This window comes from Peromyscus eremicus, chromosome 20 (genome assembly GCF_949786415.1).
Source record: "Peromyscus eremicus chromosome 20, PerEre_H2_v1, whole genome shotgun sequence".
Taxonomy (NCBI): Eukaryota; Metazoa; Chordata; class Mammalia; order Rodentia; family Cricetidae; genus Peromyscus; species Peromyscus eremicus.
The window spans coordinates 27,675,972-27,690,541 of record NC_081436.1 but is presented as its reverse complement, the minus strand read 5'-3'; the positions used below and the strand labels follow the sequence as shown (position 1 = coordinate 27,690,541).

General features: G+C 44.3%; 1 protein-coding gene across 5 annotated transcripts; it reads right to left on the bottom strand.

Moving 5' to 3' along the window:
* Nucleotides 1-1,543: 1,543 nt before the first annotated feature.
* On the bottom strand, nt 1,544-8,445 carry Gml (glycosylphosphatidylinositol anchored molecule like). 5 transcript variants are annotated; one of them, XM_059247643.1, is made up of 5 exons: nt 8,252-8,445; nt 7,460-7,504; nt 5,387-5,526; nt 4,703-4,804; nt 1,544-1,988 (listed from the first exon to the last, which is right to left on the bottom strand). In XM_059247643.1, exons 3-5 carry the CDS (start codon nt 5,508-5,510, stop codon nt 1,699-1,701), a joined length of 516 nt encoding a protein of 171 aa, XP_059103626.1. In that variant the 5' UTR covers nt 5,511-5,526; nt 7,460-7,504; nt 8,252-8,445; the 3' UTR covers nt 1,544-1,698. The 5 variants fall into 5 exon arrangements, with proteins under 5 accessions (XP_059103626.1, XP_059103625.1, XP_059103627.1 ...); XM_059247642.1 differs by lacking the exon at nt 7,460-7,504 and having other exon boundaries at nt 8,252-8,417; XM_059247644.1 differs by lacking the exons at nt 7,460-7,504; nt 8,252-8,445 and adding an exon at nt 8,134-8,245.
* Between the last annotated feature and the right edge of the window lie 6,125 nt (nt 8,446-14,570).

Below are 14,570 nucleotides of genomic sequence, written 5' to 3'. Positions count from 1 at the left end.
TGAATATAGAACAGAGTAGACATCTGAACAGGAGCGAATCTGCCTCCTAGGCAGAAGCTTGGAAAAGGGGCATGTGACCCTTCTCCCTCTGCTTTTAAGAGGTCACATACAATGGCAGGAAGCACCTCCCACTTCAGGCCCTATACCTCAAGGTCATGGTGGAGCAAATACCAGTACAATCCCCCCCCCAAAATAAATCATCCATGGAGATGTCATGTCTGCTGTGTGAGTAACTTTCCACTCCATCACGCCATCATCTGCCATGTCTGCATGGTGTGGCCAACCTGTTGAAAGACACCTTGGTCCAAACCCACCAAAGCCTCTCCACTGTATCATTACAGATAGTTCTTGTGCATGTCCACTTAGGTGTGGTACTAAGCATGTGAGGCACCTCAGTCAAAATGCTCTTGCAATGGTAACATGGAAATATGATTGACCTTTACATCTGTAGACTTCCTGACTATGGGTACCTCGGCCCAGTCTGTTGAGGGCCTTGTAAGCAAAGACTGAGGAACGTTGAAATGAGATTCACATCTGCACACTGCAACCTAGACAGTCTGTGCTTCTAGCCTGTGGGTTGAAGATTTGAACTCAAAGCTGCCTTGCCAGACCAGACCTAAACCCAAGCCTGATGCCCTGGTCCACAGGTTTAAAAAGAGCCAGACCTATCAGAGCCAATTCTTTCTTTCTTTCTTTCTTTTTCTTTTTTCTTTTTTTTTTTTTTTTTTGATTTGGAGACAGGCTTTCTCTGTGTAACTCTGGCTGTCCTGGAACTTGTTCTGTAGACAAAGCTGACCTCCAACTCACAGAGATCCACCTGCCTCTGTCTCCCAAGTGCCAGGCACCACCTCCACCTTCAGAGGCATTTCTTTCAGGCAAATCTCTCCATCTATCTCGCTGATTCTCTCTGCCATGCTCTCTAGCTGTGCTAGTGTGCATGCATTGGCACTATTCCTGAGCACTTTAGACGTGAAGAGAACCCACACCCAAATAGGGCCACATGCATGCACACATATACATAAAATATAAATGTAATAAAAATTTGAAAATTAGTGGAGACTGCCAGTGCTTAGCCATGGATAATATCCTGTCACCTCACTGAAAGCAGGTGGTGTGGAAGAGACAAGCCAGTTGCTGGGGAATTTGTCCCACAGCACAGGGAAAACACAGAGGTGACTGTCAGGCCCAGCAGTCCAAGTGCCACTGCTTGCCAGGTACCTTCCCTGTTCCCTTCTCCCATGACTTGAGGGACTGAAAGGATCTGGCAAGGACTTAGTCATCCCAGCTTAGCTGGGACCTGACTTATTAGCCTACATACTGACCTCAGAACACTTCTGTTCAAAACACTCATATACCAAGGCTGCCCAATGCTTTGGCTCTTTCTAGTGAGATGAGTATTTAGCCTACAGTGTTGAAAGGGTGCCAAGTAGCTGAAACCATGATCCCACAAAAGAACTCCTAAGGATATAGAAGGGGAACGAGCTTGTCTGAGTAGAGAACCCAGGCTAAATGCTCTCACACAGCAAGAAAACAATGACCAGGGACATTTTCAACAATGTCTTTATTTCTTTCCTACAACAAGCTATGAAGGGGCCCACCAGATGCCCTGAACACAGTCTCTGCTTCACAAGGAAGCAACAAAGAACAAAGTTGCTTTCAGCTGTGGGAAGATGGGTTTACCCCAAGGGGGGGGGGCTCTCAGATCAGTATGCTGCTGGAGAGGATTAAGGAAATGTTCAGGAGAAGGTTGAACTCGCCCAGACACACAGCTCTTGCAATTAGCCCTTCCTCAATCACAACAGGGGGTGACAAGTCCCTCTCTATATTAGAAGGTCCTCCTTCATTGCAAAGATAACCAGAGCAGCACTGGGTATAGTAGAAGTAAGTGGTTGGTGGAAGCTTTCTAGGGGTTGGTGGAGGCTGAATAAGCGCAAACGAGCAGTCCTCTACACAGTTCTTGTAGACTAGGAGCTGACGAGAGTCCATACCTAGAAGAAAAGAGGAGGAAAATTACCAGCTTCACATCTTCATTGTAAATCCACCACCACAGTCAACCACAACTGGCTCCATAACCTTAAATTGAGACATTGTAGGCAGATATTTCTGTCCCACCAGCCAGCTCCCAAATAAACCACATGGAGACTTATTAATTATGAAAGCTCAGCAGATAGCTTAGGCTTGTTTCTAACTAGTTCTTATAACTTAATTTAAACCATTTCTATTATTTACCTGCTGCTACATGGCTCATGGCTTCTTACCTCATATCCTACATGTCATGCTTTCTCTGCCTCTGGCTGGTGACTCCACCAATCAGAGTGACACTTTTAAACAGTGTACAAAATGATTATTTCACAACTAGACATCGTGAAGAGTGCTTGAGAGAAATCACACAAGTACACAAGAGGGCCTGATTGCTCCAGTACCAACTTCTACACTTACCTTTCTATGCATTGCTACCATCTTTACATCTGTCACTGTCCCTCCCCAGTTGACACTTTAGTCTCAGGACACACAGCTATGCAAATGAAATATCCTGTTCAGTTCTGGTTCTAATATTACCCTAAGTGTTACCAAGGTCTAGAACGAAACACTGACCAGAAGCTATGCTCTTTGAGACTCCAGAGAGGATTAAGGGCACAAAGAAGTGCCCAAATTCACGACTCTAGGATAAATTCTTTCCTAACCCCCCACCTGGCTTTCCAAGCTTTGGCATCTATGTACAGAGCATAGGGACCCTTGATGGCATGTTCTCCAGCACAGATTAGATGGCCCATTCCAAGCAAGACTCCATAGAGAACGAGACTTCCATCTGCTCTGGTTTCAGCCAACTGGAGTTGTGTAAAGTGAGCCCCACTGGCAACACCCTGCCAGAATCCCTGGGCTGAAGGCTTGAGGCTTTGCTACTGCTTGTTCCCCTTGGAGCCTGAGCCATTATTTAGTTCTTCTGATGTGGGACTCACCCTGACTGCTTTACCATCCACAGCCCTGAGACTTGTCTGCTGTACAACAACAGAAGGACCTTGTGATCAAGACCCAAGCAGCCCCCTCCCCCACATAAACTCTGTGTCAATCCATAGTCAAGCTTCAGCTCTCTGTCAGGGATGTCTACTCATTTTTGATGAGTCCTCTCTTCACAAATCATCCAACTCCCAATATTTCCTCATTCCAAGGTGGCCTCCCTGCCTACTGGGCTGCTTAGAAAGGTTCCTTCCTGTCAAGGAGCCAGCAAGTCCTTCCCTCACAATAATTCACAGCTCAATTGCACTGTGATGGAGAAATAACTCCACATAGCTCCATTTATGAGGACCTTGTCGATGCTCAACATCACACACTTCCATTAATTCCATGAGCTCGTGTGGGGAACCATGGAAAATGTATGCATTTGGCCGTTTCTGTCTTGGTCTCATATGGTGACTTCCATTTGTTAATGGTATTATCAGGTTGCCTGTGGTGGATGTTGGCAAAGTAAAGCCTAAGGGGCAAGTCCAGTCCCTCAGCTGCCTCTGGAAACAAACTACTGTTGGAACAAATCAGCGATGTGTTAACTAGGGCTACTTCCCCCTAGACAGAGGCAGCAGTATTAAGACCATTGCTGTCTGCTCTTTCCAGACAAAGTTCTTCTATCCTCCATCTAGAGCTGTAATGAGTTTAGCCTTTGTGCTGTTGAGTCTAGACACCATGGCAGGGGGCATTTAAGTGGGAACTTCAGAGCTGCCTGATTGCCTACATTTTAGAAATACCATCCCATTCCCTGCCCATTCCTCAGCCCAGTGGCTATTTTCATCATGTGTTACTTGATGTACATGACTGAAGATTATTACAGCTTCTTTGCAATCTATCCTGTCTCCTCCACAAAAGATCACTGCTCATGCAAGTAATATTTATTTTGCCTGTTGTGTGCCCTGATTCAACCCTAGTTTTTCCATCTCAGATGGCAGGCATCACCCTGATAAACTGGGCATCTCACTGCTTGAATCTGGCTAGTTGGGATGTATGGTGATGTGAATGAAAATGGCCCCCATGGGCTCATAAGTTTGAATATTTGTTAACCAGTTGGTAGAACCATTTGGGAAGGACCAGAAGGTATTGGAGGTGTACCATGGGGGGGGGTGTAGGACAGGCTTCGGGATTTCAAAAGTCTAGCACCTTTCACAGTTAGTTCTGTCTCCTGCTTGTAAATCCAGGTGTGAGCTCTCAGCTGTTCCTGCCACCATGCCTTTCCTACACTCTTATAGACTCCAACCCTCTGAAGACAGAAGCCCAATCAAATGCCTCATTTTAGATGTTTTCTTGTTCAGGCCGTTTTATCAGAGCAATGGAAAGCAACTAATACAGGATGTTAATGCACAAAATCAGAAACTAACATGTATGCAAAGATTCACAAAAGCTGAACCAAGGTGTCTGCCCATATGAATAGAGAGACTCCCTGCGACAAAGTCATGGATGGGCCACAGTAGTCTCATTCCCTGGATACTCAGGATGTGTAGACTGTCAGCCTACCATCAACCACAGGCTCTTGGCTCCATGAGCAGATGTACATTGCCCTATCAGTGGGCTGAACCCAGCACCTGTGAACAGGTTCTCAGTTCAAGGAGCTGCCAGAAGAGTGGTGACTCTGGCTGCAGAGAGAACAGACTGAGCCTGTCCCCCAAACTTGTGCAGGTAGGCTTACTCACCCTATGACCAGAATACAGATACTTACGTATGGCAATTACTGCACAGCGTCTGCTATTACCCACACAGGTATGCATTTGTAGGCAGTTGAAGGTGTTTGTGGCTGCACACAAATAGCATTGAAATACTTCTGAAGATGGAAAAAAAAAACTACTGTTGGGTTTTTCCCCAAGAAGTTTTTTCACCATTATACTCCCATCTCCCCTCTGCTCATAGCTGCTTCCCAATACTGTTCTCTGTATAAGCCACCCAATGCCTGAAAAGCTCAGATCCTGCCATAGTCTAAGGCAAGGCCAGACCATCAGCAGAATAGCAGCAGACTCATTAGGAACCTTTCCTTTTTCTAAAAGGCTGGCCATATGTAAACAGCTGAGCACTTCAAAGAAGTCCATCCCTCCATGGAACAGTGACCACCCAGGACACCACAATCCTCCAGTGTTTCTCTGGACTCAGCACCTGCTGTCCCTGCTGGGAAGTGCTATGGACAGATGCTCCCTGGGGTCTCCTAGTCAGCAGCTCTCTGTGGCAGTCTTCAGTCTCCTCAGACCTGTTCAATCTCAGGAGTATCTTTGAGTCTCAAGTTAACCTAACAATACTCATGCCACCTGGTTCTGGTGAGCCCAATCCCAAACAAGCCTTCTTATAACCCTATTCAGCTCTAGGTGGAGCTTCCTTCCATCCAACACACTGGGAGTCTTGAGATCATACTGACCTTGCCTAGGTTTGATGACCATGTCTAACCCACTGGTACTGTTGTCCAACCCACTGGTATTGTTGACAGTGGTGTGCACCCATGGGAGTCCCAGGAGAATTATCAAGAAGAAGGGGTGCATCATCTCTAACCAGGTGAACCTGAAAGTGAAGAGAGCCATGTCCATCAGTGAGGGCAAGGCTCCTTGCTCCAGGTCCATGTCCTGAGGATCAAGGCACAGAGGAGTCATCCCGGGTCATGGCCTTGGCAACCTTGTCCTACTGCTCCTACCCCAGGAGCTTCAGGTCCTTGTCTCCTCCATCCTGCTCTGCTCCATACTCAGAATCTGCTTCCCACTTGTAAAATTGTCCTAATGGGTCTGCCATCTTCCCCCTTCTAGACCTTCTTCCTCTCATGGGCATAGTCCATATCCTCCCCTCCCATCTGGTCTCTACCCTAACATTGGATTTAAGGTTATCCTACCCTTGCTAGAAACCTTTCCTCATCTTCTTGCTTTTCCATTCTAGAATCATCCTGCAGAATCCTCTGGGGTTTCCTTATGGAATTGTCCCACTGGGCTGGATCTTATCATCTCATATCTGGAACATGGATGCTTGCTTGGAATCTAATATGCCCTTCTGGAATGTTCCAGGTTAGTTACTCAAGTTCTGCTAGCATCTCTCAGCCACTGGCCCCACTGGACTTGTCTGTACTCAGGGGAATGTTCTAGAAGGCCCTGTCTGAGGAAGATGAGCAACATCCTCTTTCTGGAGACCATACTGGAGACTGTCCCCACACAAGGGCCTCTGTACCTTCACTCCTTCCTTCAGGCTCCAAGCTCTGGAGCGTCATTCCTTCACTCACATCATCGGAGTGATTCACCCAAGACTGAAAACCCTCACCTGGCATTCCCCCTGCAGGGCTGTGAATCTTTATTGTTGCCACCCCTCAGACCCTGGCACTCTCCTGGTGCTCCTCCCTCAGGAGCTCTACCTTGGTGCCTCTGCTTCCAGATGACCTTCTATTGGAGCTCTGCTCCTAGGCTCTGATCCCTGACCATCTCCTGGTGCCCTTTCCTCAGGTCTCTGGACATAGTGGTGTCCTTCTTTCAAGCCTCTGACCAACTCCCTCAGGTGCCCTTCCCTCAAGGATTCAACTGACTCTCTCTCTCTCTCTCTCTCTCTCTCTCTCTCTCTCTCTCTCTCTCTCTCTTTCTCTTGTCTCTTTCTCCTCTCCTTCTCTCTCCCTCTCTCTCCCTCTATCAGTCTCTCTTGGTACCCTTCCATTTGTGTTCTGATCAACTCTCAGCCCCACCTTCTGTTTTCTCCCTCTTTTGCACCTCTCCCTAGGGCTCTCAAGCTCTCTTGGCAACTCTCTCTTTCTGCAAGCTGCAGGAAAATGGAATGGAATCCAGCTACTGTCACACAAGCTACTACTTGGAAGGCCAATGACTTTTCTGAAGGTCAAGCCATGGCTTAAAGAGTCTGGGTGATATTTTAGCTTTTGTATACATATTAGCCAGTTCCTGCAATGATTTTCTTGTATGCTGTGTATGGTTCCAAGAACTCCTAACAATGTATTTATCTGAAATACTTCTCAAGCATCCTAGGCCATGATGGCAAAAGGTTTCCTGAATTGGGGTAAACATCCTTCTGGAGACACTGCCTTGGAGACAACATAGCTTTGTTTCTTGTGCAGATGAAGCTCAGACCCTCCCCCTCTCACAGACCAAGTGGCATTCTAGAGCAAAAGGGTTTTTTGCACACCAGGTGCAGTGAAGTACTGAGGCAGAATTCCTAGCTCCCAGCAGGGTTGCCCCACCTGACCAGGAAGAGGCAGAGTTTTTGTAGATTGCAGGTGAATTGAGTTGGATCAGGAGAGTAGGAGAGAAAAGGACAAAATGGATGGAGGATCAGAGTTCTAAGACGAGGTGGAGAGCAAAAGAGCTTCGATCTAGGACAATGAGAGGACAGGGAGAAAAATCACACAGAGGAGCTGAATGTGAGACCAGAACTGAAGCTGTGTAGATAGAATTTTGTCTTAAAGGAATAAAGTTAAAGGACGGACATAAGAGCATGGTGTACTCAGACTCACTTCCTGCAGATTATTGCTGCCGTTGGTAGCGTCTCTTCTGGGGCCCTGGGAAGGAGACTATCTAAAGGCAGGACCTCAAAAGTTTTCAAAACTCTCTCAAGGTTCTGATCCTCTCTTGCAGCTCCTCCCTCAGGAATCTGACTGTCATGGGGGTCCTACCTTTAAGTCTCTCCCTTTCTTGGCATAGCTCCTGCTCCCTCATGGCACTGAGGCTCTCTTAAGCACCCCTCTCTCAAGACTTTGACCCACTCTTGGGGTTCTTCAGTTTTGGAGTCCTTTCTTTAAGGCTGGACTCTTTTGATACACTTCCCTCGGGGTTCTGACCCTCTCTTCTGACCCCTCAGAACTCTGTTATTTGGGACCCTCTATCAAGGCTCTCTCTTTATCCCTCAGGGCTCTTACCATGTCTTGATGCACTTCCTTAAAAGCTCCAACTCTCTCTCAACCTCTCTTAATGCCCTTCCTCGGGCCTACAAAAGTCTTTGGACCCCTTCTTTTAGGGCTTCAACTCTATGGGGTTGCCCCCTGGAGGACCTAAAACCTTTTCTGGAGTCCCTCCCCCCGGGATCCACCTTTGTCTTGGTGCCTCTTTCTCGGCCCCCAACCCCAGTCTCCATTGGCACATTCCTCACTCAAGGCTCTAACCATCTTCTGATGTCCCTCCTTCAGGGTACCTGGCTCCCTTTCCTCAGGGGTCAGATCTTCCTTTGTCAACCTTGCCTCTGAGTTCCAATCATCTCTTTGGGCACTTCTTTTAAGTCTCTCTCTTAAGACCTCTCTTGATGCTCCTACCTCAGGGCTCTAACTTTGACTCGGGGCCAGTTCTCTGTTGGCGCCTCTCCTTCAGATTTCTAGCTCTCTTGGTGCCCTTCCCTCAGGGTTCTGAGTCCCTCTTCTAATCCCTCAGATCGCCAACGGTCTTTTGGTGCACTTCCGTTAGACCTCTGACCCTGCTTTGGTGCTCTTCCCTCATGGTTCCGACTCTCTGTGCTCTTCCTTCAAGGCTCCAATCTTCTCAAGGGAGGACGCCCAGAGAGGCTCTGAAAACTGAGGAACGGGTGTCAAGAGAGGTAAATCCCTGAAATACGGGCACAAAAGAAGAGTCCAAGTCTCAAGAGAGGAGTGCCTGAAGAGATTCATAGTCCTGAGGGACCGGCCAAGAAAAGGAGCGCCTCAATGTGGGGCCCCTGAAGTGGGTCAGAACCCTGAAGGAAGTATAAGAGAGGGTCGCAGCCTAGAGGGAAGCACTTCAAGAGAAGGTCCATCCCCGAGGGGAAGTTCACCAAAAGGTTCTGAACTTTGATAGAAAGGCACCAACAAACAGTTGAAGACTAGAGAGAAGCACACCAAGACAGGGATGGAGTGCTGTGGAGCAAAGTGAACAAAAGAAAGATGGAGTATTGAGGTGTTAGAACCGTAAGTAAAAAGCACCAAGAGAGGCAGAATCCTGATGGAACTGCACCAAAGAAGGTCGGAACCTTGTGGGAAGGTTCAAACCAAAACAGAGTCGGAGCTCAACGGAAGTGCACCAAAAGACCGTTGAAAATCTGAGAGGTTAGAAGAGGAGCTCAGAACCCTAGGGAAGGGCACTAAGAGAATTGGAACTGACAAATTCCGGGCTTGTCTCTCCCACACCACCTGCTTTCAGTGAGGTGACAGGATATTACCCATAGCTAACCCCTGGCAGTCGCCACCAATTTTCAAATTTTTATTACATTTATATTTTATGTATATGTGTGCATGCATGTGGCCCTATTTGGGTGTGGGTTCTCTTCACGTCTAAAGTGCTCAGGAATAGTGCCAATGCATGCACACCAGCACAGCTAGAGAGCATGGCAGAGAGAATCAGCGAGATAGATGGAGAGATTTGCCTGAAAGAATTGCCTCTGAAGGTGGAGGTGGTGCCTGGCTTTAATTCTAGCACTTGAGAGACAGAGGCAGGTGGATCTCTGTGAGTTGGAGGTCAGCTTTGTCTACAGAGCAAGTTCCAGGACAGCTAGAGTTACACAGAGAAACCCTGTCTCCAAATCAAAAAAAAAAAAAAAAAAAAAAAAAAAAAGAAAGAAAGAAAGAAAGAAAGAACGAAAGAAAGAATTGGCTCTGATAGGTCTGGCTCTTTTTAAACCTGTGGACCAGGGCATCAGGCTTGGGTTTAGGTCTGGTCTGGCAAGGCAGCTTTGAGTTCAAATCTTCAACCCACAGGCTAGAAGCACAGACTGTCTAGGTTGCAGTGTGCAGATGTGAATCTCATTTCAACGTTCCTCAGTCTTTGCTTACAAGGCCCTCAACAGACTGGGCCGAGGTACCCATAGTCAGGAAGTCTACAGATGTAAAGGTCAATCATATTTCCATGTTACCATTGCAAGAGCATTTTGACTGAGGTGCCTCACATGCTTAGTACCACACCTAAGTGGACATGCACAAGAACTATCAGTTATCACACTGAGGATCTTGTGGGCCTCTCAGTCAGCCTTTTTTTTTTTTTTTTTTTTTTTGGAGTGGCACCGTCCATGTCATAACACAGATAAGGGCTCTGTGCCTGTTTTGTGCAACTTAATCATTGTGTTTGATGGCTTTTTATAAGCTACAAATCACATAATGCACAACTCACCCACTTAATATGCAAGTATAGGTGTTTTGTATATTGTGTATATGGATATGCCTATCATCACCATAGTCAATTTTCAAATGCTTTCTCCTCAAAATAAACTTCCGGGCCATTTGTTGGTGTTCTGTTTTTTGTGGGTTTGTTGAAGAAAAGGATCACTCCAAGATGAATTTTGGCTTAGCAATCAGCAGCGGACTTAGCTTCTGGTGAAATGGTTGCCCACAGCTTTGCAAAAAATCCTTCTTCATTGTTATACAGTTTACACCTCTTAGCAAGTCAAAACCTCCTATCTGGAGTTGTTTGACAGAATCATTTGCCCAAGGAATTCTCAGCCATGAGACATCTTGGTTTCCAAGTCCTCTTAAAACTAAGTTTTGGAAAGTCTCTGAATCCTTCGGGAAGGACTCAGACAAGAATCAACTATTTCAAACTAAAGGAAAGAAGAACAAAAGGCAGTTCAAAGTCTAGGTGCTAATACTGAGGAATTCAAGCCAGATGCAATGCTCTGTGGGATCTCTAGTTACATCTCCCCCTTCTGTTTAAACTGCAATTAATTATGTTGGAGGTTATGTAGCTGCACGGTAAACACAGCCTTTTCTCTATAGTTTTTGTCTTACAATCTTATACAAATAAGCAAAAGTACATTTTAAAACCAATAAAGTCATTACTGCTAGAACAAGGATAACATCTGCTAGAACAAGAGCTCTATTAAAGTGATGTACAGGATTGAATGAGGCTGATGTATAAGCCTTTCCAGAACATCCCTTCCTGTCACATCGGATAAGGAAAGTTTTTGAAAAAGTTTCCTTAATTTCTTGTTGTAAATCGTAAATCATTTGAGAAGAAGTGGAGTGACCCATCAAACACATCTTAACCTTTTCCCAGTCTTGCTTGCTATTATGAACCTTAAATGTAATATAATAGAATGTAGCAGTCCAATCACATTTTTATTTCATCTGTTCCCCCAATATTTCTAACTGATCTCTCAATAGTATAACGGTTTTGTATCAAATCAGGTATTTCATTAACTATCTCACTATGTTATTTTGTTGAGTCCAAAGTTCTGTAGAATGCTTATGCCATCTCTAACGAACTCAGCAGTTTGAATTTCCTCATGAGGTGCCAGTCCAGCCATAGCGGCAGAAGCAGTCAGTGCAATAATCAATCCAGTCATCTGATGAGTTCTTCTTAACCTTTCAGCGGGCTTCTGTACCAGGATCATCACAGGTGAGTCTTGCCATGGCCTCGACAACTTCACTACTAACCAGATTGCCAGCCTTGCTCTAAGAATGTCTGAACATACAGAGATTACATTTACAGACTTACTAGAATTAACATGGGTATGAAGAGTCAGCACTCACAAGTGATACTATAATTATTAGGTTGCCATTTTATAGACCTTTTCAGTAACAAATAAAGTAATGATATACATGCTATAAAAAGGCAACTTTATTTCATCTAAAAGACAAAGAATACTTATCGTACTTGATGTTTAACTTTCTTTTCCATTTTTTTTGTTTGTTTTTTTGTTTTGTTTTGTTTTTCGAGACAGGGTTTCTCTGTGTAGCTTTGCGCCTTTCTTGGCACTTGCTTTGTAGACCAGGTGGGCCTCAAACTCACAGAGATACGCCTGCCTCTGCCTCCAAGTGCTGGGATTAAAGGCATGTGCCACCACCGCCCAGCTTCTTTCCCATGTTTTAAGAGGGCAGATGGTACTTGCTAATTTTCACAAGTTAGTCTGAACTGAATTGCCAAATTGCAGGAGAGTATTTGACATTCCAACTCCATATCATTGGATAGGTTCATTCACAGTAAAACTAATTCCAATAATTCCATTCGAACTATATCTGTGCCGTTTCAATTCTGAGTAAAAATACTTTCCTCCAGGAAGCCATACAGGCTCCAATCAACAATGTATCCATGAGAGATATTAGTAACCACTCCAGGATTCTTACTCTTACACTGTTGCCAATGTACCCAGTCGGATTCCTTGTCCACATCTCACAAAATGGCAGATTTATAGAACTAGTGGCATTAATCTCCTGTCCTCTGAAACCAGATGTATGAAGCATATAGAACTTATTATGATAGTACCAACTACAGATAACCACACTTGAAAGTTATATTTAGACATTGAATTCCATTACCCATACAAATAGGAATTCCTTGCACCCTACAGTATAATTTGTGATTTCCTTACCCTCCTTCATAGGCTTAATAGGTCCTTGGTTGTCATAAGGACTAGGAAGCCAAGAAAATTCACTAAGTACCACAAGAATATCCATATTTCTCCAACTTACTCCTATGTTAATTGGAGGATTAGGAATATATGCCCAATATGTATGGTCCGTTCCCAGAACCTGTACAGTTACCAGAGACAGTACAGCAAGGAACAAAGTTGTAGCATTTAAAGATTTCTCAGGAAGTTGAACTATCACATCCCCTTTGTCACACAAATTCTTAAACAGGTGGAAGGATCAGCCATCCATTTTAAAGGCTTTGCATCTCTTTTTCCCCAGAATCACCTCACCCATGTCAGCGGCCAAACGTCCAAGAGACTTCCCTCGCTCGTGTCAAATTTTTATCAATGTTGATAACCACAACTTTTTTGTCTCCTGCAGAAACATGAGCATATCCTCGGCCTCAGCACAACACCTTTCTGGTTTCCATTCTGATGTTAAAACATCCTTGCAATACACAGGCTGACTGAATTCAGCAGTTTATTCCACAATCCAATACTTTCAGCAGCTCTTGTCCCTGTTTAATTAGCATTTAAAAAATTTAAATTAGTAAATCATTATGCAGTCTATCTCTGGGGGTCCTCATATCCCCCTTCTGTTTAAAAAGGATCTCTTGCCAGATGGTGGTGGTGCACAGCTTTAATTCCAGCACTGGAGAGACAGAGGCAGGCTGATCTCTGTGAGTTTCGAGGCCAGCCTGGTCTACAGAATGAGTTCCAGGATAGCCAGGACTGCTTCACAGAGAAAACATGTCTTGAAAAAACAAACAAACAAATAAATAAATATGAAAAACAATCTCTGGTGGAGTGTGACTAGATCTTTCAACAACTGCTTGTCCCGTAGGATTATACAGTATCTCTGTAATGTGTTTTATGTTATATCGTGCAAAAAACATTGTTTTATTTATTGAAAACATAAGCAGGGACATTATCAGTTTTAATTTGTATTGGTATACCCATTAGAACCATTGCCTCTAATAAATTTGTAATCATATAATGAGCCTTTTCAGAGCTCAAAGCAGATGCCCTTGAAATCCAGAGTATTTATCAATGACATGATGAGTACATTTTAATTTTTAAAATTTTGTTCAATGAAATACATCCATTTACAAAGTTTTATCTTTTGTGTACCTTTAGGATTACTCTCTGCAGGGGAAAGGAACTTGCTTATGCAAAGAACAAGTAGGAGAGTTTTTCATAATTTCTTTAGTTTGTTGCCCGGTAAATGAAACAAAATTTAAGCATTTACTATTTTTTTTTTGTTGTTTTCTTTGTTTGTTTTTGTTTTGAGACAGGGTTTCTCTGTGTAGCCTTAGCTGTCCTGGAACTTGCTCTGTAGACCAGGATAGCCTCGAACTCACAGTGATCTGCCTGCCTCTGCCTCCCAACTGCTGGGATTAAAAGCAAGCGCTGCCATTGCCTGGCACCAGCCTTTACTATTAACATGAATGTTTTTTATGAAATTTTGAAATTTTCCTATCAATAATTGATCCACTTCTTCATTTCCGTTTGCTAATGGCCCAGAAAATCCAGGATGAGGATGGATATGTGGGACATGTTGCGAATAATTTCTGTCCTGGATTGCTTGTTGCAGTTGCATGAATAGCGAAGTTAATTTTGAATTATCAGGCATAAGTTTTGCAGTTTCTATATGTAACATGGCCCCTTCTGTGTGTTAAGAACCAGTCATTATATTAAGAGATTTATTAAAGTCTAAAAAACCCACTAAAATGGCATATAACTCTGATTTTTGAACTGAAGTATATGGACTTTGAATTACCTTACCTATGTCTCCTGCTTTATAGCCAGCCATTTCTAATTCATTTGGGTTAGTACAAAATGCAAGAGCCCCAGAAATGAAAGTTTTGGTTTTTGGGTTTTGTTTTGGTTTTGATTTTGGTTTGTTTTGGTTTTGGTTTTTCGAGACAGGGTTTCTCTGTGTAGCTTTGTGCCTTTCCTGGATCTCGCTCTGTAGACCAGGCTAGCCTCGAACTCGCAAAGATCCGCCTGCCTCTGCTTCACGAGTTCTGGGATTAAAGGCGTGCGCCACCACCACCCGACTGTTTTTGTTTTTTGACTATGAGGGGAAGAATGCATTCTATTCTTTTCATAAATTCAAGTCACTTGCTTTGGGGATATTTGTTGTTAATTTCTCCTAAGAAATTGCTATGAGCTCTTTGCCAATCACCATTAATCATCCACAATTGCATAATTTCAGCATTAGTATAGGGTACTAAATCTCAGCTGGATCCATTCTTGACAAT